At 55.3% G+C, this 19,524-nt stretch overlaps 1 protein-coding gene and 1 non-coding gene across 11 annotated transcripts in view; both read left to right on the plus strand.

The window, feature by feature from the left end:
• PRRC2B (proline rich coiled-coil 2B) overlaps nt 1-19,524 on the plus strand; it is a 92,888-nt gene that overhangs the window by 67,799 nt on the left and 5,565 nt on the right. For 4 of the 10 annotated variants that reach the window (XM_041727192.1, XM_041727188.1, XM_041727189.1 and 1 more), the window contains 16 exons: nt 492-2,552; nt 3,690-3,886; nt 4,473-4,618; nt 5,231-5,372; nt 7,706-7,788; nt 8,284-8,472; nt 8,612-8,809; nt 9,253-9,339; nt 10,108-10,212; nt 10,361-10,553; nt 11,348-11,445; nt 12,392-12,519; nt 13,087-13,327; nt 16,122-16,301; nt 16,904-16,995; nt 19,127-19,208. In XM_041727192.1, coding sequence (XP_041583126.1) covers nt 492-2,552; nt 3,690-3,886; nt 4,473-4,618; nt 5,231-5,372; nt 7,706-7,788; nt 8,284-8,472; nt 8,612-8,809; nt 9,253-9,339; nt 10,108-10,212; nt 10,361-10,553; nt 11,348-11,445; nt 12,392-12,519; nt 13,087-13,327; nt 16,122-16,301; nt 16,904-16,995; nt 19,127-19,208 — 4,222 coding nt within the window. The remainder of the gene's footprint in view (nt 1-491; nt 2,553-3,689; nt 3,887-4,472; nt 4,619-5,230; nt 5,373-7,705; nt 7,789-8,283; nt 8,473-8,611; nt 8,810-9,252; nt 9,340-10,107; nt 10,213-10,360; nt 10,554-11,347; nt 11,446-12,391; nt 12,520-13,086; nt 13,328-16,121; nt 16,302-16,903; nt 16,996-19,126; nt 19,209-19,524) is intronic. The other 6 variants (XM_041727190.1, XM_041727191.1, XM_041727193.1 and 3 more) reach the window with 6 other exon arrangements.
• Nucleotides 15,240-15,322, plus strand: LOC121474342. Its single transcript, XR_005983353.1, has one exon. It is a non-coding gene; the product is annotated as a small nucleolar RNA SNORD62 (small nucleolar RNA).

Here is a 19,524-nt window from a genome sequence, read left to right on the forward strand (position 1 = left end):
TGATTACCTGTCGGCGAGACTGGCAGCGGCTGAGGAGAGGTCCTGGGTCAGAGGCAGATCTGTGGAACCTTGGGTCAGGGTGAGGGGTGGGTCCGGCAGGGTCGAGTGCCCGGGTCGTGGCTCCTTCCTGTGAAAGTGAAGCAAGCACACCCTGCTGGCCCAGTGCCCCAGACTCTCCGTGGACTCCCAGGCTCCAGCTTGTCATTGCACCAGAGGACCCCAGCTGTTCTGCCTCCAGGTGGCACCCTGAGTCCACCAGCAGCCACCGCATTCTTCACTCTGGACTCCAGGGGCCACCCAGCAACCCATGGCCCAGCAGCTCTGAGACGCGTTTAAAGATAGAGCAAATGTTGGTGCTTATGTTTTTTTTTTTCTTTTTCGTTTTCTTTTTTAAAAAATTTTTTTCTTTTTAAAACTAAGCTCTGTGTTCAGCATGGAAACCAGGAACCAGGCTCCAATCACATTGACTGATTTTTCTGGTTCCTTTTCAGGAATGAAAGCTCTTACTCTGCCTCACCCGGAAGGTCAGGGGGCGTAGGTGCCCAGCGCGATCTCCTTGAGGAGAGAGGGGAGGAGTTCTTGAGTGCTTTTGACAAGAAGGCCCAAGCAGACTTTGACAGCTGTGTCTCTTCTCAAAGAATAGGCCAGGAGCTTTTGTTTCCACCCCAAGAAAATGTTCAGGAAGCAGGTGCTCCTGGGCGTCACACCCCAGACCTCAGGTGTTCCCCACTGGAGCCCGACTTTGCCCCAGCTGAGAAAAAGCAAGAGTATAGCAATTGGGACGTTAGCCATCCACCAGAGGCCACCGACACAGTCAACGGCATCGAGAAAGGGGCACTCCGGGAGGAGCCGTCGTTTAACGTCTCTTCCTGGGAGAAGGAAGGGAGCCCCAACAAACAGCCGTCCCTGGAGCCCGAGTGGACATCCGAGCCCCGGGGCCCCGGCAGCCAGCAGCAGGAGCAGACCGGCAGGACGCGGAGGTCAGGACCCATCAAGAAGCCTGTCCTGAAAGCCCTCAAGGTAGAGGACAAGGAGAAGGAGCTTGAGAAGATGAAGCAGGAACTGGGGGAGGACAGTGCCCGTGTGGCTAAGGAGAAGGGGCCGGTTCGCACGGCGGACAAGGACGAGGATGAAGAGAACGACCCCGCGCTGGCCAATTCCTCCCCCTCCCCCTTGGAGGACCAGGGCTCTGCTCGAGCTAGTTTGGGCCGCGAGGCCAGCAGGTGCGAAGAGGACGAGAAGCCTGACAGGGCCTGGGAGAGCAGACCCTCCCGGGAGTCGAGTGACACTCCCCCGACGAAGAGGAACAACTGGATCTTTATCGACGAGGAGCAAGCCTTTGGGGGCCGAGGACAGGCCCGGGGCCGGGGCCGTGGCTTCCGAGAGTTCACCTTCCGTGGGCGGCCTACGGGCGGCCCCAGCCTCTGCGGTGGGGGGGTGCTTGGGGCGCGGGGCATCTACAGCAGTGGCCAGAGGAGTGGCCGTGGCCGGGGGCTGCGGGACTTTGGCCAGCCCGAAGACTTCCCTAGGGCCAAGCCGCGGCGGCGGATCGCCAGTGAGACGCACAGTGAGGGCTCCGAGTACGAAGAGCTTCCAAAGCGGCGGCGGCAGCGAGGCTCGGAGAACGGGAGTGAAGGCTCGCTTCTGGAGCGGGAGGGCAGCACCCTGAGGAAGGGCGACTTCAGGGACTCCTGGCGCTCCAATAAGGTGTGCTCCGAGGACCCCGGCGGCCCCGAAGCCAAGAGCCGAGGCCCTCGCACCTTCGGTCGGGCACTCCCTCCGCGGCTGAGCAGCTGCGGCTATGGGCGGAGAACCTTCGTGTCCAAAGAGGCCACCCACTGGCAGAGCAAGAGCCCTGGTGCCTCCTGGCCAGAGTATGGCTCCCCGGACACGTGCGGGTCCCGGCGACCTGCAGACAGAGACTGTGTCCCCGATGCCTACAGACACTCGGACTCATTTGGTGCCAGGGCCTTCGAGGACAGCCGCCCAGAGGACAAGAGGCCCTTCTTCCCTGATGACCATGCAGCCGACTCAGAGGGCGCAGAGAACCGGCCCTTCCGGAGGAGGCGCCCTCCACGCCAGGACAAGCCTCCGCGCTTCCGGCGCCTCCGACAGGAGCGGGAATCCCTGGGCCTGTGGGGACCTGAGGAGGAGCCCCACTTGCTGGCAGGGCCATGGCCAGGTCGGCCCAAGCTCTGCCCTGGGGACAAGAGTGGGTCCCCTGAGCTCTCATACCAGAACTCGTCTGATCACGCCAACGAGGAATGGGAGACAGCCTCTGAGAGCAGTGACTTCAGTGAGAGGCGGGAGCGGCATGAGGGCCCCGGGGTCGAGCCCGACCCGCAGGTGGATGGTAGCCTGCCTGGGGCTGCCGTGGGCGAGAAGAAGGAGCTGGCCAAGAGGAGCTTCTCCAGCCAGAGGCCCCTGGCCGACAGGCAGAGCCGAAAGCTGGAGCCGGGGGGGTTTGGGGAGAAGGCCGTTAGGCCAGGTGGTGGTGACACTTCTCCCCGTTATGAGAGCCAACAGAATGGGACGCCTTTGAAAGCCAAAAGGTAAAACACAAACCCAACCCCGGGCTCTTTTCTGTTGCTGTTGTTCTGTTACTAAACCCGTTTTTTTAAGCAGCACTCCATGCATGCGTGTCCTGCCGTGTGTCAGGTGCCCCGACCCTGTTCCTCTGTCATGCTCCAGGAGGGCGACTGCCCACCAAGGCCATTATTTTGTGTGAGCGTCTCCATCACTTGCTCTTGCACTGCTTGTGTGCTTCTCTTGTGGCGTGTTGTTGTTGTGGTCCCCACCTTAGCGGTCCTCATGTGGTGGCTGCTCCAGCAGTGCCCCCAAAAGTTCAGCCTCCATATGTGCCTTGCTGCCCTGCTGGGGTGAGAGTCACTACCTGTGCCTGGCACAGTCTCCCAGATCCCTCTGCCCCGGGGCTGCTGTCACCCAGCATCCTGGTGGGCCGGCTGGCCTCCTGGCCCAGTAGGGACAGTGAGATGTGGCTCCACTTCAGGGATTGACCGCCTCCTTGTCGGAAGAGTCATGTAGTAGCCCAAGAGAGTGAGCTCCCTGAGGCCCCGTGAGCATCTCTCATTGAACTTAGAGGTCTTTTGGGTGGCTGGTGTGGCGGCTCATTGCAGGTTGCCCAGAATCAGGGAAAGGGGAAGGTACGTGCAGGGAGTCATTTGTGCGACCTGATTTCCTGCTCACACGCAGGTCATGCCTCTGGCTGAGGAAGGCTGCTTCTTGCCTCCCAACCTCCTTAGAATCCAGGACTAGAAACCTGGGGTGGGATTAACTCAGAGCCCCAGAGAAGGTACCCTAAGAGGACGCTGATCCTTCTAGGTGTCAGGCTAGCTTAGCCTTGCTAGCCAGTCTCACGTGCCAGGAGCAGAAGGTTCTGAGGCTCTGCTCAGAGCATCCCCTCCGTTGTCTCTTGTGTAGGCCTGCTGAGTCTGGCATGTGGTGGGGAGTAAAAGAGGTCCTGAGCCTGGAAGGGGTGGGGGCAGAGTGGTTTTCCCAGTGAGCGGGCTGAAGTGCTGCTGGTGAGCAGCTTCGACTCAACAGAGGGGCTGCTGTAGGTCAGGGCGTTGTGTCTTTGTGCGTGCTGTGTGCACATGCAGATTCTCCTTTTTTCCCTTTCCCCAGCTTTTGGTCACTTCTGACCTAATGAAATCCTCCTTCCTTTATAGGTCCCCAGATGAGGCCTTGCCTGGAGGTCTTGGTTGCAGCGGTGGGAGCAGCCACTATGCCCTGGAGCGGGCAGCCCATGCCACATCGGACATCCCCGAAGCCTCCTGTGAGAAGGCAGAGAAGGAGGCCAAGCTGGCTGCTCAGAGGGCGGGTGAACAGGGAGAAACCATGAAACAGTTTGACCTGAACTATGGAAGTGAGTCTGTCTCCTCGCCTCTTCAGTGGGAAGAAGAGCCCAGGCCACCGAGGGCCATGGCAGCCTCTGTTGGGTTGCTGGGCTTGCCCCTTCTCTGAGCATCCTAGCCTCTGGGCATGTGGTGGGCTAAGTGCTAGGGCTGCCTTGGTGAGCAGAACAGATAGGATTCCTGCCCTCACATTGCTCACAGCCTTGCCAACCCCCAGAGTACCCGAGGTGTCCCAGTTTTAAAGAGATTGGGAACTTGCTGCCCAGAGAGGCTGAGTGGTTTGTCCAGGTCATGCAACTGGTTAGGAGTAGAGCTGAGACATCAGAGCTTCTGTCTCCAGAGACTGTCTTCTTAACTGGAGTGCTCCTCAGGTCCCTGGTTTGGGATAATCGTCTGCTGAGGGGTAGTGGGGAGGGTGTAGAGATCCCAGCAGGATTTCCATAGACCCTGCAAACAATGCTCCTTGGAGGCATCAAGCCAGGTACTATCCAGCCTTCTGAGCTGAACCATCTTTAGATATCAAGAGCTGATAGGGTTGCATTATCCTTTCTTCTGGTGAATGGAAACACTGTCTCTTCTTGTGAAATCTGGGTTCAGATTCCATCATTGAAAACTGCGGGTCCAGCCCTGGGGAGGAAAATGAGGTAGGCCCCATGGCGGGTGAAGGTTTCATCGAGGTCCTAACCAAGAAGCAGCGCCGTCTGCTGGAAGAAGAGAGGAGGAAGAAGGAGCAGGCTGTACAGGTAAGGGGTGGGGGGTTAAGGAGGGGAGGGTGGGCCTGCACCGAGACCCCCAGAGCCATAGAGTTGAGAGAGCTGTGAATTAAGCCCAAGATAGAAGAGGAGAAGGAGAGAGTGCTTACGTGGCACGTGTTGTGCCCCAGCACCCACCACCGCTGCTGCCCTGTGGGAGTAGGTGCAGCATCCCTCTTCTCAAAGCTGGTGATTTGTCTCCGGTGACAACAGCTGAAATGTGTCTGAGCAGAATGCACACCGCTGTCAGCCCCTCCAAGCCCACCTTCCTCCCACTGCTCTGGCCTGTGTGGGATGAGATTTGTCACTCAGGGCGTCACGAGGGTCAGGGACGGACCCTGTACTCCAAGGCAGTCAGGGCCGGGCACTGTGCACTTGGCCCCTGGGGGTCTGTGTCCACCGGCCTGTCAGCCCTTTCTGGGATGGTTTTGTTGGCATTGCCATTTACCTGTGCTTGAGGTCTCAAGAGACCAGAGTCCCAGCACCTCCGGAGCAGTTTCTGATGGGGTGGTTTGGGGCCCCAGGGTCCCCTCTCTGGGAAGAACCTATCATTCTTCATGCCTTATGTCTAGGCTGGACTCCATCACCATTTTTTCTGTTTAGGTGCCTGTCAAGGGGCGAAGTCTTTCCTCCCGTATTCCTCCTCGCTTTGCTAAAAAGCAAAACAACTTGTGCCTGGAGCAGAGTGACGTGACTGTGCCCGGAAGTAGCCTGGGCACTGAGATTTGGGAGAGCAGCAGCCAGGGTAAGAGTTGGGTGCTTAGGCTCAGCTCCTTGGCTCACAGCCATCCCCTGGGCCTGGGGTCTCTTGTTGGGGAGCATCCGGCTTTGGGCCTGCAAATGCACGTGGAGCTTTACCTGTCTCTTGCCTCCTCTCCAGGGCCACACTGTTAGAGGCCAGCTTAGCACCACTTGCTGCTATAGTCCCTGCACAGAAGGAAACTCTCCCTGCCTGAGACTGGGGGCAGGAGCACACCATTCCGTGTGTCTTGTGGTCTGGACAGGGAGAGGCCCTGCCCCTGACCAGCCAGAGTTGCTGGGGGAGATGGCCCGACTCCTTTGTCCCTGTCAGTTATCTTTTCTTCTTACCTGTGGAAGAGCAACAGGTGACTGGTAGGGAGGAGAAGAGAGTCAGAAGCTTTCCCATCTGCACCGGCCCTGACCCCAGGGGCTTTTGTCATCTTCTCCTCAGGCTCTTGTAGCGAGATAGTGAAGGGATCTTACTTCTTAAAATATTTGTTTCCCTGAACTTTTAAAGATTTGCTTATTTATTTGACACAGAGAGAGCGAGCACAAGCAGGGGGAAGCGACAGGCAGGGGGAGAGGGAAAGGCAGGCTCCCTGCCAGGCAAGGATCCCTGCCGAGACCTCGGGATCACGACCTAAACTGAAGGCAGACATTCAACTAACACAGCCACCAGGCACCCCTGTTTCCCTGAGTTTTTATTTATTTTTATTTTTATTTATTTATTTATTTTTTAAATGAAGTTGTTTGGTTTTTGTTTTTTTTTTTAATTTTATTTATTTATGATAGTCACAGAGAGAGAGAGAGAGAGAGAGGCAGAGACACAGGCAGAGGGAGAAGCAGGCTCCATGCACCGGGAGCCCGATGTGGGATTCGATCCCGGCTCTCCAGGATCGAATCCCACATCGGGAGAGCCGGGATCGCGCCCTGGGCCAAAGGCAGGCGCCAAACCGCTGGCGCCACCCAGGGATCCCTCCCTGAGTTTTTTTTTTTTTTTTTTTTTTAATTTTATTTTTTTTATTTTTTTTTTTTTCCTCCCTGAGTTTTTAAAATGAATTTCAAATCCAATGCTCTGGTTCTGGTAACTCATTTTAAAATACAAAACTTTTTTAATCAAGCAGATTGTTCTTCACTGCCTACTTTGGGCAAAGCCCTGTGGAGGACACAGGTGAATAAAACAAGGATGCGTGATGCCTCCTAGGGGAGCTTTGAGAAATTATCCACTTCCAGGGTGTTACACAAAGTAGCCGAGGCTTCAGAGCTCAGTGACTTGACCCCAGAGCCACATGACAGACAGCCACACTTCTGGGTTCTGAGTGTTGATTCTCTGAGTTTTACCACATGGCCTGTCACCTTCCTAGTGTTAAAACCTTGGTTTCAGGGATCCCTGGGTGGCGCAGCGGTTTGGCGCCTGCCTTTGGCCCGGGGCGCGATCCTGGAGACCCGGGATCGAATCCCACGTCAGGCTCCCGGTGCATGGAGCCTGCTTCTCCCTCTGCCTGTGTCTCTGCGCCTCTCTCTCTCTCTCTCTCTGTGACTATCATAAATAAATAAAAAAATTAAAAAAAAAAAAAAAACCTTGGTTTCAGCACATTGCAGAATAACATTGGAAGATATCCAACTCTGATTGGAAGTATAATGATGTCTAAGTAAAATATTGCCATCAGATGATTTGGTAGCACATGTGAGTGATGGTTATAACACTCTGAACATCCACAAATACCTGCCAGGTTGTTGCTCTGAGCAAACTAGACTCCAGCTGCCTCCACTCTCGGGCCTTTGCCACCAGGACTCCATAGCGCCTCATCAGCTGCTCAGACCGGGGGCCCCTGCACAGCTTCAGAGGGGCCCTGGATCTGAAAACAGCATGGCAAGTTTTGTGTACATAACACGGGGCCTGTGGCTTTGTGGGAATCTTGGCGTGGTCCCTAAGCTGACAGGAATTGAATAATACCTGCTTGAATCTTTGAAAGTCTTTGCGGGAGCTGCCAGCTTGTAGAAACGAATAGTTGGCTTAAATGAAAGCTTCACTTTGCAGGGGTAGCACTAGAGAATCTTCCCCAGTGTGAGTGAGAAGCTGCAGCGTGCTTACTAGAGCATGTAGTCAACAAGGGAAATGAAGCACATTTGTTAGAGTGTGTCTGAGGATGCTGGGAAGTTGGGTAAGGCTAGCAGACAAGCTCCTGCGTGTCAGATCTGTTCTCCAGCATGCTGTGTACGGGACAGGGAGGGCAGGGAGCAGCCTGGGGGTGTGTCAGCCGCACCCGGGCTTGTTTCTCCAGCCAGGGGGTTCCTCTGTGATGCCCTGACTCTCTGTTTTCCTCCCTCGGGCAGCCCTCCCTGTTCAGGCTCCAGCCAACGACTCATGGACAAAAGCCGCCACTGCCTTCAATAGCACCGAGCCCGGCTCTGCTGAGGTGAGTGGCTGCTGTGCTGCTCGGGGCTGTGTGTTTGCTCACTGCCTCTGTGGCCAGGTCATCCTGGGCCTCGGGTACCTGCTGCCCAGCCCAGCTTTCCCTCACCAGAGCCTGTGAGGCTGGCCCAGGGACCTTTGCCACAGGTCCTGACTCCTGATCTGGGTAAGGTGCCTGTGTGAAGGGAAGAGCGGTGAATAACCCTGGACAGTGAGCAACCCGGGCCTCATCTGCAAGCCTATGGTGGCTGTTGGTCTATCAGACCTGAGTCACAAGGGGATAAGTTTGGCAGCCATGTCTCTGGTGTCCAGTGAATATCTTGTGGTTCCGATCACGTCTTCAGTTGTTGGGCACCATCGGCCGGTGAGGGCGAAAGTCTAAAAGGGACAGGCATGGGGGTGGCTATGTGACTCAGTCACGTGCTTGGTCTTGCTTCCTGGATGGTCCCATGTTGGAGTTTGGGGGTCAAGGCTCCTAAACTGTTTTGTGCTTGCACAGCAGGGTTTTAAGAGCAGCCAGGGGGACAGCGGCGTTGACCTGAGTGCTGAGTCTCGGGAGTCGTCTGCGACCTCCTCACAGCGCAGCTCCCCGTACGGCACTCTGAAGCCTGAGGACATGAACGGGCCTGGCCTGGAGCCCAAGGCCGACAGCCACAAGGAGCAGGCTCAGAAACAGCCTGAGCCGAAGGTAAGCTGGAAGTCCACTCGTGGGCCTGAGCCAGGGCAGGAGGGGCTGTCGTCCTGTCTTCCCCTCTTCCTGGGCTCAGAAGCTGGGGACTGGGGTCCTTCTGGTCTGTGTTTCTCAGTGTCTCTGCTTTTCCACCAAGGATTCAGAACAAGGCTCAGGACAGAGCAAGGAGCACAGACCAGGACCCATCGGCAATGAGCGTTCTCTGAAAAACAGAAAGGGCTCAGAGGGGGCTGAGCGGCTGCAGGGGGCTGTCGTCCCGCCTGTTAACGGGGTTGAGATTCACGTGGACTCTGTGCTGCCGGTGCCGCCCATTGAATTTGGAGTCAATCCAAAAGTGAGGCTTGGATTATTTCCTTCCCTCCACCCCCCCACCTTTTTTTTTTTTTTTTAAGTACTTGGAGAGGAAGGGGTGGGTGCTGAGACAGGCTTGTCACCCAAGAAACAGCAGAGAGATGGGAGCCAAACAGTACTCTGGGGGAGCATGTTGGCGTGCTGGACGAGGCAGGTGTTATTTAGCTGCCTTCTAGATGGTTCTACTGACAGCAGCTAGGTTCTCAGGCTGAGCAGACTGGTTACCTTCAGTGTCTCCATCAGGTTGGTCAGTGGGCATAGGCAGGGAGCACAGAGGGAGTCAGAGGGTGGCATCTTGTTTTGGGTACCATCTAGTGATTGCTGTTCAGTCAGTTTTTTGAGTCATGGAGACTGTGGCTCAAATTAACGTGTGTCTCTGCTGAAAGGTGGGCCGGATGATCTCAGTGGGCTCTTCCTCCTCTCCAGGACTCCGATTTCAGCTTGCCACCTGGTTCTGCCTCTGGTCCGGCGGGAAATCCGGTTGTCAAACTTCAGGATGCCTTGGCCAGTAATGTGAGTGTGTTTCCACCCCAAGCCCTGTTGTTCTTTACTCTGGCAGGCCCTAGAAAGAACAGAGGAAACCTCCCGGGGGGGGCTCTGAAGCCAGAGGAGGGGACCAACTGCCTGACCCAAGTATGAGGCATGACACGTTTTTCTAGCTGGTTGCATGCCTTTGGGCAAGTTGTGTAAATGTCCCACATCCTGGTGTTGTGATCTTAAAATGGGAGAACATAATTCCTGAGGTCTGGCTTATTTGGCATTCTGTGATCCTCTGATCTTCCAAGGTCTGTGGTTATGTATGTTTGATAGTGCCTGGGACAGATGTCTTCATCCTGAGCAACTGCTCAGGATCCTTATAATACATCCATGGGCACTGGGTGTGTGTGGGAGGGTCTGTTGGCCACATTCCTGAAGAAATGTTCCCAAGGGCCTCTTTTTTCAGTTTTTGGGTAGGGCAGCTGAGACAGGACCTGGGGATCTCCAGGTGAGGTCCTGCTGCCTCTGTGCTGATAGCTGATCACAGTTCTTCTGCTGGCGTGGCTGCCCCTGCTGAAGTGGAGTGCTCCATGGGTGGGGGTATGGGGCTTGCTCTCTGTGGGCTCCCATGGAGGGAGTCTGTGAAGGCAGCTGTCTGGAGGAGACACACACGATCTCTGTGGCTCTGTGGCTGGCAGCTTCATCCCCGACGTGTCGAGTGCATGTGGCCCAAGCTGAAGGTATATTTTGGTGTGCTGTCATGTTGCATCTGTGCCTAGTCCACAATTTCTTGTCTCCTTCCAGGCGGGGTTAACACAGAGTATTCCCATCCTCCGGCGCGACCATCACATCCAGAGGGCCATTGGCCTCTCCCAGATGTCCTTCCCCACCGCCGACCTCACCCTGAAGGTATCACCAGCACAGTCGGAGGAGTGGGGGGGGGGGGGGTCGTACCACCTTGGTGCCCTAGCTTGCACAGAAGCAGGAAGCACCACCCCCCAGCTGTATTAGCCTCTGCTGCCCTGGTGGTAATTTTTCCACTCCCCTGGCTTCTCAGATGGAGTCTGCACGCAAGGCTTGGGAAAATTCGCCCAGTTTGCCAGAGCAGAGCTCTCCTGGAGGCGGGGGCTCAGGCATCCAGCCCCCGTCGTCTGTGGGAGCCTCCACCGGGGTGAACTATAGCTCCTTCGGGGGAGTTTCCATGCCGCCCATGCCTGTGGCCTCGGTCGCGCCTTCTGCTTCTCTCCCAGGTATATGCCATCCCTGGCCTGAACCAGCTCCGGGAGATCACTCACCTCCCTTCTCTCTCTCTCTCTCTCTCAACTTGGATTGCTTGACTTAAGGAGTTGCAGAAGAAGGAACTTGTTTCTGGGTTGAATGGTCATAGCTTCTCAGGTGCTGCAGATAACTTGCCCCTCCTGCTTTTCTGCTCCCCTGCCCTGGGAAGCAGACCAGGAGCAAGCAGAGATGGGGCTTTGAGTCAGAGCCAGGTCACATGCAGTGGCTATGTCATCTCCGCCAGTGAGTGGCTTAGCCCTCTGCTGTGGTCCCTTCTCCATGAGAGAAGACTGGCTCTCCATGGGTTAGCTGATGAGATGAGGTCATACCTGGAAAGGGCTTTGTACCAGCCAGGCCCTCAGTAAGTGGTAGCCATTTTTACCACCGTGTTAGTGCCCAGAGGGAAAGGTGAGGGTTTGAGGGCCCAGCTACAGAGTCTCAGGAAACTGTTCTGATCCTCCACTGTGGACTCAGCGCAGGGGGACAGAGAACCCGGGGGCTGCAGTGGAGCCACTCCCGAAGGTGTGGGCCGGTGGGCCAGGGGTTGGGTAGGAAGGGTAGGCTGGAGCCTGCCCCTGCTCTGGGGCCCTGAAGCTGCTGTCAGTGGGTGAGTCGGTGTGGGGTTGCTGGAGTAAGGGGCCACCAGCAGGGAGCTGAGCAGGCTCTGCACACACTCCCTCCCGATTCCCTGGAAAAGCATGCACGTGCAAACATTTGGGAACAGTGAGACTTGATCCTATTCTGTCTTCTGGAATTCTGTTTGCAGGCAACCACCTGCCGCCTCTGTACCTGGATGGCCATGTGTTTGCAAGTCAGCCCCGGCTGGTTCCTCAAACGATACCTCAGCAGCAGAGTTACCAGCAGGTGATGATTGCAAGCCAGGCGGGCCTGGGCAGGGTGTGGTGGGGCGGGGGTGCAGCGCACAGTGGAGTTAATTCCTTCATTGATTTGTTCATTGTCTGGCTTCCTGTGTCCCTCACATGTAATGCCCAGCTCCCAGCCTGTCCTAGCAGCCAGGAAACATTCAGTGAATGAACACAGGAGAGATAGGGAAGAGGAGGGGAGCTCAGTGCTCCAGACTCTCTGTCTCCCTCTCTCAGAGCTCTTCCTGTGTCCTAGCTGGGGAATTAGCTGAAACGGAATTCTCTTTGGTATCCTTTGGTATCAGGTATCCTTCTGATGAAGAGAAGAAAAGCCTAGACTCCCAGGCATGGATGCATTAGAAAGAGGTAGTTTTAGAAACGTGCAGGTGTTTGTTTTCATGCAGGATGGGCATATTTTCTGTGCTGCAAGGGGCGGATTTCTGAAGTCTCCCTCCTGAAGCTGGAGTGGAGCCTTCTGATGGTCCAGCAGCCCACAGAACTGTGTGCCAGGACGGTGGGGCCCTTGGGCAGAAGCAGATTTGGGGACAGAGGACTTGGCCTGTCGCAACCTTTTTATGAAACATACTCTTAATTATTACATCATTTGGATTTACCAGATTTTGATCTTCACGTGACTGGATTGTACCGCATGTATTCTTCATGTATGAGTCCTGTTTACCATTGACATGCCTCTGTTGATAACCGTAGCTAGAATTCATTCTTGCTGTTGTACAGAATCCAGGATAGGAACGTGCCAGGGTTTGGGATTGTTAGCCAATTGTTTGCTTTTTCCCAAGAGCAAGGAAAGCACCAGAAGGACATGCCCCAGTTTGCATTTGGGGCAGTGTTTGCACTGCCGCTGGACAGGGGGCGGGGCGGGGTGGGGAGCACCTCAGAGGGCCCCCAAGGTCACCTGCCCAGTTACCTGCCTGGCTTCCCCTCCGCAGGCTGCCGCTGCCCAGCAGATCCCTCTTTCCCTTCACACATCTCTGCAGGCTCCAGCCCAGCTGGGACTGAGGGGCGGGCTTCCTGCCTCCCAGGCTCAGGAGATCTTCAGCTCCTTACAGCCCTTCAGGTGAGATGCAGCCAGGGACACAAGCTTCCACCTCTATGGCCTGTGAGCTGCCGTTCCTCGCCTCTGCTTTGGGGCGGTTGGTGGGGGGAGGTGGTGATCATGGTCACTTCAGAGTCATTAATGACTCTTGCAGGAGGTGCGTGGGCTTGATGATGGTCCTCCGTGGGCCTTGTGTTTTTTTCCACGTCGTCCTACCCCTTCACAGCCCCTCTCCATCTTCCCTTCCTCCTGCCTGCCTCCACCCATGGTCTGCTCTTCCCATGTGTCTGAAGTCCCATGCCTTTAGCATCACATAGGTTTTCTTGTGCCTTGTACAGCCTGGATGTGTCATCTAGTGATGCTCAAACTGTGGCCCCTGGACCAGCAGCATCCACACCATCTAGGTCCATGTTACAAATGCAGATTCTCAGGCTCTGTCCGGATCTTCTGAGTCAGAAGTGGGGGGGGGGGGGGGCGGCTAGCAGTGTGGATTTTAGCAAGCCCTCTGGGGGATCGTGCTGCGTGCTTCTATTTGAGACCCACTGGTGTGCTCCTACATCTGACCCACCGTCTGTCTGGCTTTTGCAGATCTCAGGTGTACATGCATCCCAGCCTGTCACCACCCAGCACCATGATCCTCTCTGGAGGCACAGCCTTGAAGCCTCCATACTCGGCGTTCCCAGGCATGCAGCCCTTAGAGATGGTGAAGCCCCAGTCCGGCTCCCCCTACCAGCCCATGAGTGGAAACCAAGCCCTGGTCTACGAGGGCCAGCTGGGTCAGGCTGCGGGCCTAGGCGCCTCCCAGTTGTTGGACTCCCAGCTCCCACAGGTCAGGAATTCTATCTCCTCTGCCCAGCACACTAGGGCCTCTTTCTCTTGTGACTGTTTTTCCTTTTTATCTGTCTCTTGATTTTGCTGACTTATGTGCAGCTTGTAACCATTGTGATTGGTCCTTGGGCTGCTAGAACTGGGGCTAGGTCCTCTGCCTCTCTAGAATGGTCCTGTCCTATTTATCTCCTGAGAGCATTGCTCCTCCCACAGCCTCTCTCCCACCCTCATCCTGGGGGGCTTGGAGATGGGGTGCATGTTCTCCTGGCATACTGATGCTTCTGGACAGCTCTCCCTCTGTTCTCCCCAGAACCCCAGCCCTGGAGCCCATACTGTCAACTGCTCCACTGGCCTCCATGTTACTGTGAGTCCATATTATGAATCCAGCGTTTGGCATCATGTCTTCCTCTCCTGTGACCATCAGTAGTATTGGACAACTTTGAGAGTCGCTCCTGGCTCAGTCTCTCCAGCATAGCTCCTGTTGTAACTGCTGGTGGTTTTGATGTGTGTGTAGATGATAGCCTGGTCTCTGTTCCTCGGCCCCTTGCCACCAGGGCTCCGCCGTGCTTGTGGTCCTGTCGGGACTTGTCAATGCCAGAAGCTGTACCTTTTCCAACATCTCAAGTTTAAGGGTTTTACTCATGCCCACCCCTGCTCTGCTAGCTCTCCCCGCTAGCGACGCAGCTCTGGCCACCTGATCACCTTCCCCTGTGGGCTCACTTCTTCCCTGCCAGCTTATTGGTGCCGCCCGTTGCATTTGTCCTTGTCCCCGCTCCAATGCTCTCACTTAGGTCCAGGCCTGTGTCTGCACAGCTGTCTGTGCCTACAGAAAACCAGAACTGCTTGGGCTACCTGCCGCCAGGCCCCGACAGCCACCCTCGGGGGTCTCCATGCCCCTGTACTCGGGCCCCATCAATCCCCAGCCTCCAGTGCCCGTCTCAGACTTGCAACTTTCTCCTCATCACCCTCTACCTCTACCCTGTCACTAGAGAAATAGAAGCAGTGATGAAAGAAGAGATCTTGTACAAAGCACCACCTGAGGGCTTTCCTGCCACAGGGGTGGGCTGGCGGAGCTTGGGGAAGGCCCTTCCAGCCAGGCTCCAGCTCCTTCCTATGTACATCATGTGTGCTGTGGGCACAACAAAGGGCCGTACCCAGCCAACTCTATTATTCCCCTTATTAAAAACACAAAACCATAAAAATTTTTTAAGGACACCAGTCAATTCCTGATGGTTATTCTTTACCCTCATCTTGCTGACCCATCCACAGCATTTGACTCAGGGATGCTCCTGACACCTGGAGTCATGTTCTTCACTCTGTTCATAGGCGCTGCGTGGTCTGTGATTTCTTGGTGCCCCCCTAGGCTCTGCCCTCCAACCTCTGTCTAGTCCTATGGCTCAAAGTCCCATCAAGGGACTTAGGTCTTCCCAGTCCCACCAGGTATTTATTTTCTCACCTGTGGGCTACCCGTCTCCTCTGCTCTGGTGTCTTAGGGCATATCAAACATAATGTGTGAAGGCATCAAGTCCAAAACCTGATTTTTCTCCTGGTCCTTCTGGCTGTCTTATCTATGTCACTGTAGGTCCCCATGTCCCCTCACATCCCCTCTGATCCTTCAGCGAGTGCCATTGGCTCTATCTTTGGAAGGTATACAGAATCTAGCCACTTCTCATTCCCTCCACACCCCACCCTGTCCAGGCTCCTGTGGGGGCTCCTCCCAGATCTCCTGGCTCTACTCTTGGGGCCAATGATCTGTTCTCAACATAGCAGCTGAGGTTCCCCCTAAAACACAATTTTGGCCATACCACATGGGGAGCCAATGCTCCAGAAGCATAGCACCATCCTCCTCTTCGTCCCACACTCTATTGTGTGCAAGGAGGAGCGTGGGGTCTTGAGGCTCTGGCTGCCACTTGTCTCCGTGATGTAATTCCAATAGATCCTTCTGACCCCCCCGTGGACTCAATGCAGGGGGATGAAGAGGAAAGTGACTGAGAGACAAGTGGCGTCCCTGCCTTAGTCCTGAGGCACCCCCCTGTCCTTGTCACCCACCTGGTGCTGGACTTGAGAAGCGGTCCCTTAGAGCTTGCTGTCACCATTCCCCTCTCCCCCATGTTCTGCTATTATAATAGTCTTCAGAAGGATCCAAGAGTCTCCAGTTCCAGGAACCCTTTACCCCAGAACTCAGTTGAGTTTTCCATACCCTTTAGAGGCAAAACAATAAAGGGGTTTTTCCCTTTTTTTGCCTTGCAAAGCAATATGTAGATAGAAATCCATCCAGTGTTCGTGTTTGGGGACTTGCTTGGACATTACCTCCTAAGAAGCCTCCTGACCTTCCCTAACTCTTCCCCGCCCCACCCCCCCACCCCCAACGCATAAGGGGCTTGTTGCCCGCACTCCCCATGTTGGGTCTGTGTCCAGTATGACGCTCTGTCCTCCCTGCTCCCTGGGTCTGACAGTGTCCTGGTGCTTCCCTTGGGTGCATGCAGCCCTCTGCAGCCCTGGAGAGGAGCCACTCCTGTCCCCTGTGAGCATGTTACAGTGTAGCACCTTCTTGCAGGGCCCTGAGCTTGTCTTTTCCACATGCTGGTTCCAGCAATCAGACTTGCCCTACTTCTGAGGGTATTCCCTAGCAGAAATCTAGACCCTATATTGCTGTGCAGAGGCCACGCTTTAATTCTCTTAAAATGACAACCTGCAGTATAATGTGTGTCTTCTCCTGGGGGACACATGTAAACAGTAGTTCGTGGCTTTCTCCTCAACATCCATTCCTCCTCTTGACTGTCCCTGTCGCCCAGCAGCTGACGATGCCGCTGCCTGGCTCCCAGCTGCCTCTGCCGCGGTACGGTTCCGGGCAGCAGCCTCTGATTCTACCACAGTCCATCCAGCTGCCACAGGGGCAGAGCCTCTCTGTCGGGGCCCCCCGAAGAATCCTTCCACCCGGCTCCCAGCCTTCGGTCCTTAACACCAGCAGAGAGGTAAGGAGGACTCTCTCGTGCCTGGGAGAAACCTTGCTAGCTAAGTCAGGAAGTGCTGTTGGGGCAGAAAATTCCAGAGGTTGGGCTGCAAGCTAGCTCTTGGCCTCACCAGACCACTGGTTTCCTGCTCGTGGTGAAGTCTTCTAGGGGCGCAACCATTCCCTGCCTTGGTTCAAGCTAATAACATGAGCCGACACCCAGAGGGGAAGGGAAGGGGTGTGTGGTGGTGATGCCTGGGGCCTCTTGGCTAGGGGAGCTGTGGGGCCATTTCAGAGACCGTCCCAGACATCCCCATGGAGTGTGTCTAGGGCTGGGGTCCAGGCTCTGCATTCCTCCCCGACTTCAGGGGCTCTGCTGATGGCCATCCTGGTGGTGGTGCACAGTCCTCTCTCTCCACCCCACTTCGAGAGAACAAAAACAGGATGGTCCTTGGTTCCAAGAAGCCTCTCAAGCCTAGATTGGAGGGGGGAGGGTGCAGTTTGCTTTAGGTGATCCCTTTCCCCCGCTGGAAATTCTCAGTGTCTCTGCACGAGGGTGGTTCAGTGAGGGCCAGGCAGCACAGGGCCATCAAATGACCACTCATACCTTTGTGGTGTCTCCAGTCCTCTCAGATGGAGATGAAGGGCTTCCACTTTGCCGACAGTAAACAGAATGTTCCTTCAGGAGGCTCTGTGCCATCACCCCAGACTTACAGGTAAAGAAATGCCCTGGGTGGGGGTCGAATGCTGCATCACCAAGTACTTGGTCTAGATGGGGGACTCCATGGTTCAGAAGAGTCTTGGGGGCCCAGGGAGAGCCATGGGAGGGCACTGAGGCAGGGTCTCCTTTGAGGCCACGTGTCACTTTGAAATTTCAATACTGGGACACTTTCATGTTTTAGTGAACCAAGTGAACCATGTTTTAGTGAACTAGCAGAGTGATTCTGCTTTTTGTCATCATAATAAAATGTCCTGGTGTGGGAGAGCTTTCTGGAAAGGTAGTAAGCTGATGTTTTAATAGTGTGAGGCCTGACCTGACTGCTCACGGCTTTCCCACCAGATTTTACAAAGGATTTGCTGACCAGGAAGGTGTACTCCCTGGAAGGCGAGGAGAATTTCCTTTCCTGGGGCTGCAGGCCCCCTGCACTGGCCCTCTGGCCCCATGAGGTCCTGTGGCTGCTGGCCTTGTCGGGCCATGTGGACTGGCCCCTTCTCTTTGCGTCCTTGGTCTCGGTCTCTGCCTCTCCAGTAACTAACTGTCCCAGGTCCCTTAGCTGGATTGGGAGGTGGCTTTGCATGAATCCCGGTGTGGAATTACTTATTATACTAGAAAGTTAAAGAACCTCTGGCCTTACTGACCTATTTGCCCCTGAGGAAGAGTGGCAGGGATGGGGAGGCAGCATGCTCTGGCCCGGGGCCCATGGGCAGGTGCGGTTGGCTCTTGTTACACGTGGGAGATGCTTGGAGCATCCTCCTGTTTGTAATCGAGCAAAGCAGATGTGTGACTCATGGCGCTCTGTGAGAGGTGAGCGGCCCGGCTCCAGGGTGCCCTGAGGACCCTCTAGGGGCGTATAGCTGCTCTCCAAGTGGGGAGCACGTCTGCAGATCAGAGCACCATCTCCGGTCTTGCAGCTGTGGCCACTGTGCCCCGCTGCTCTTGAAGTGTCGAGGCTGGGTCCTCATCCGTCCCGTCCATCCCGTCCTTCCCATCATTCCATGCTTCCACCTGCATTTCCAGAGGCATTTGTGTGACGTTTCCCCCTTTCCATCATCTTTTCTATTACTTTACCCTTTGGCGTAATTTATTTTTGTTTATTAGTTTGTGTTGTGACCATATTTTTCACATAGGCCAAAATAACAGAACTGTACGAAAGATACAGACAGCAACACAGAATGACGCCTGTAGTCTGGAATAAGGAAGGAAGCTCTGTGGATAAACAAATGCTGTCAACCCCCTGTCGCCATGGGTGACATTGAGCTGCATCTGGTCCCAGAGGCAAACCCAGAGCACAGATGCTCACACAGCAAGAGTTGCCCATGTCTGTTCAGGGTAGGGACACAGCAGTGGGCTCTTTGAAGAACGTGTAAAACATAGAAGCCTTCACGAATAGCCTCTGTTTTGTTGGGGTTGTAGTGGGGGGGAAATTGGTATATTTTTATAGAGCAGTGTTTCCCAGGTTTTCTGGAAACAGGGCTTCTGAGGTGTGCCCTGCCAAAAAAGGGTTCCCTGGTCAGATACTTAGGGGTGTGCTCGTTGGGATCGTGGTGCTTGGCACAGGGTCTGAGCTCCCCCACTGTCCAGGGTCCCGATAAACTCCCACACACAGCACTTCTCAAGCTTTTGACCACAGAATCTTTCTTCCACATAGCGCCTAGGCAACATCCAGGAGAACTGGTTGTCTGGTCAACGGATACATTCAGAAAGATGTTCTGAAAGATTTTTGTTCCTTTTGGTTTCTCTTTCCACTCACCCTCCCACACACACTGTCTAAAAAAGTGAAAACTCTAGGAATAAACTTGGCACCATTCTGAAATCAGCTTCATAGACCATTTGTCTGGGTCCCAGAGTCCCATCGGTCCAGACCCTCCAGACCCTCCAGGCCCAGAGAGACGGGTAGTGCCCATTCACTCGTCCGGTCAGTATCTACCCACAGCCGAGGCTTCGGCCCCTGTGCCCTTGGGTCTCTGCGAGCTGCTCTGGTGCCCCCTGCACCCTGGCTGTCTGAAGTCTTGGCTTTCCTCCGCTGGAGAGGGCGCCGCCCAAGCCAGGGCCGCGCCGTATGCTAGGCTTGACTCGTTTTCTCTGGCGACGCATGTGTTCTCACCCCCTGCCTTTGGTTTTTTCAGGCCTAGCTCTGCTAGCCCCAGTGGGAAGCCCTCTGGATCAGCAGTTAACATGGGCTCTGTGCAGGGACACTACGTTCAACAGGTAGAAGATGGCTTTCCAGACCCTCCAGCCCTGGACGCTTAGGCCCATCTCCAAGCGCCAAAAGAGAAGGGACTGTCCAACCCGTTTGAGTGCTCCTCTTATAAAGAGAGACATGCCCTAGCGCTTAGAGCGTGGCGCCGGGAGCCGGCAGCCTGAGTCCCTCCTGGCCAAGGCATTTCTCCTCTTGACAGGCGTCTGGATCCTTCCTTGTCCTGCAGAGAAGGAAGGATGCGGATTCCTCTAAGGAGGTGGCGCCAGAAGGTGGACTCTGCCTCCCTAGCGATTTGGGCTGTGAAGGCGCTGGGACTCGGTTAGG

Source organism: Vulpes lagopus, chromosome 12, assembly GCF_018345385.1.
Source record: "Vulpes lagopus strain Blue_001 chromosome 12, ASM1834538v1, whole genome shotgun sequence".
In the NCBI taxonomy this organism is placed as follows: domain Eukaryota; kingdom Metazoa; phylum Chordata; class Mammalia; order Carnivora; family Canidae; genus Vulpes; species Vulpes lagopus.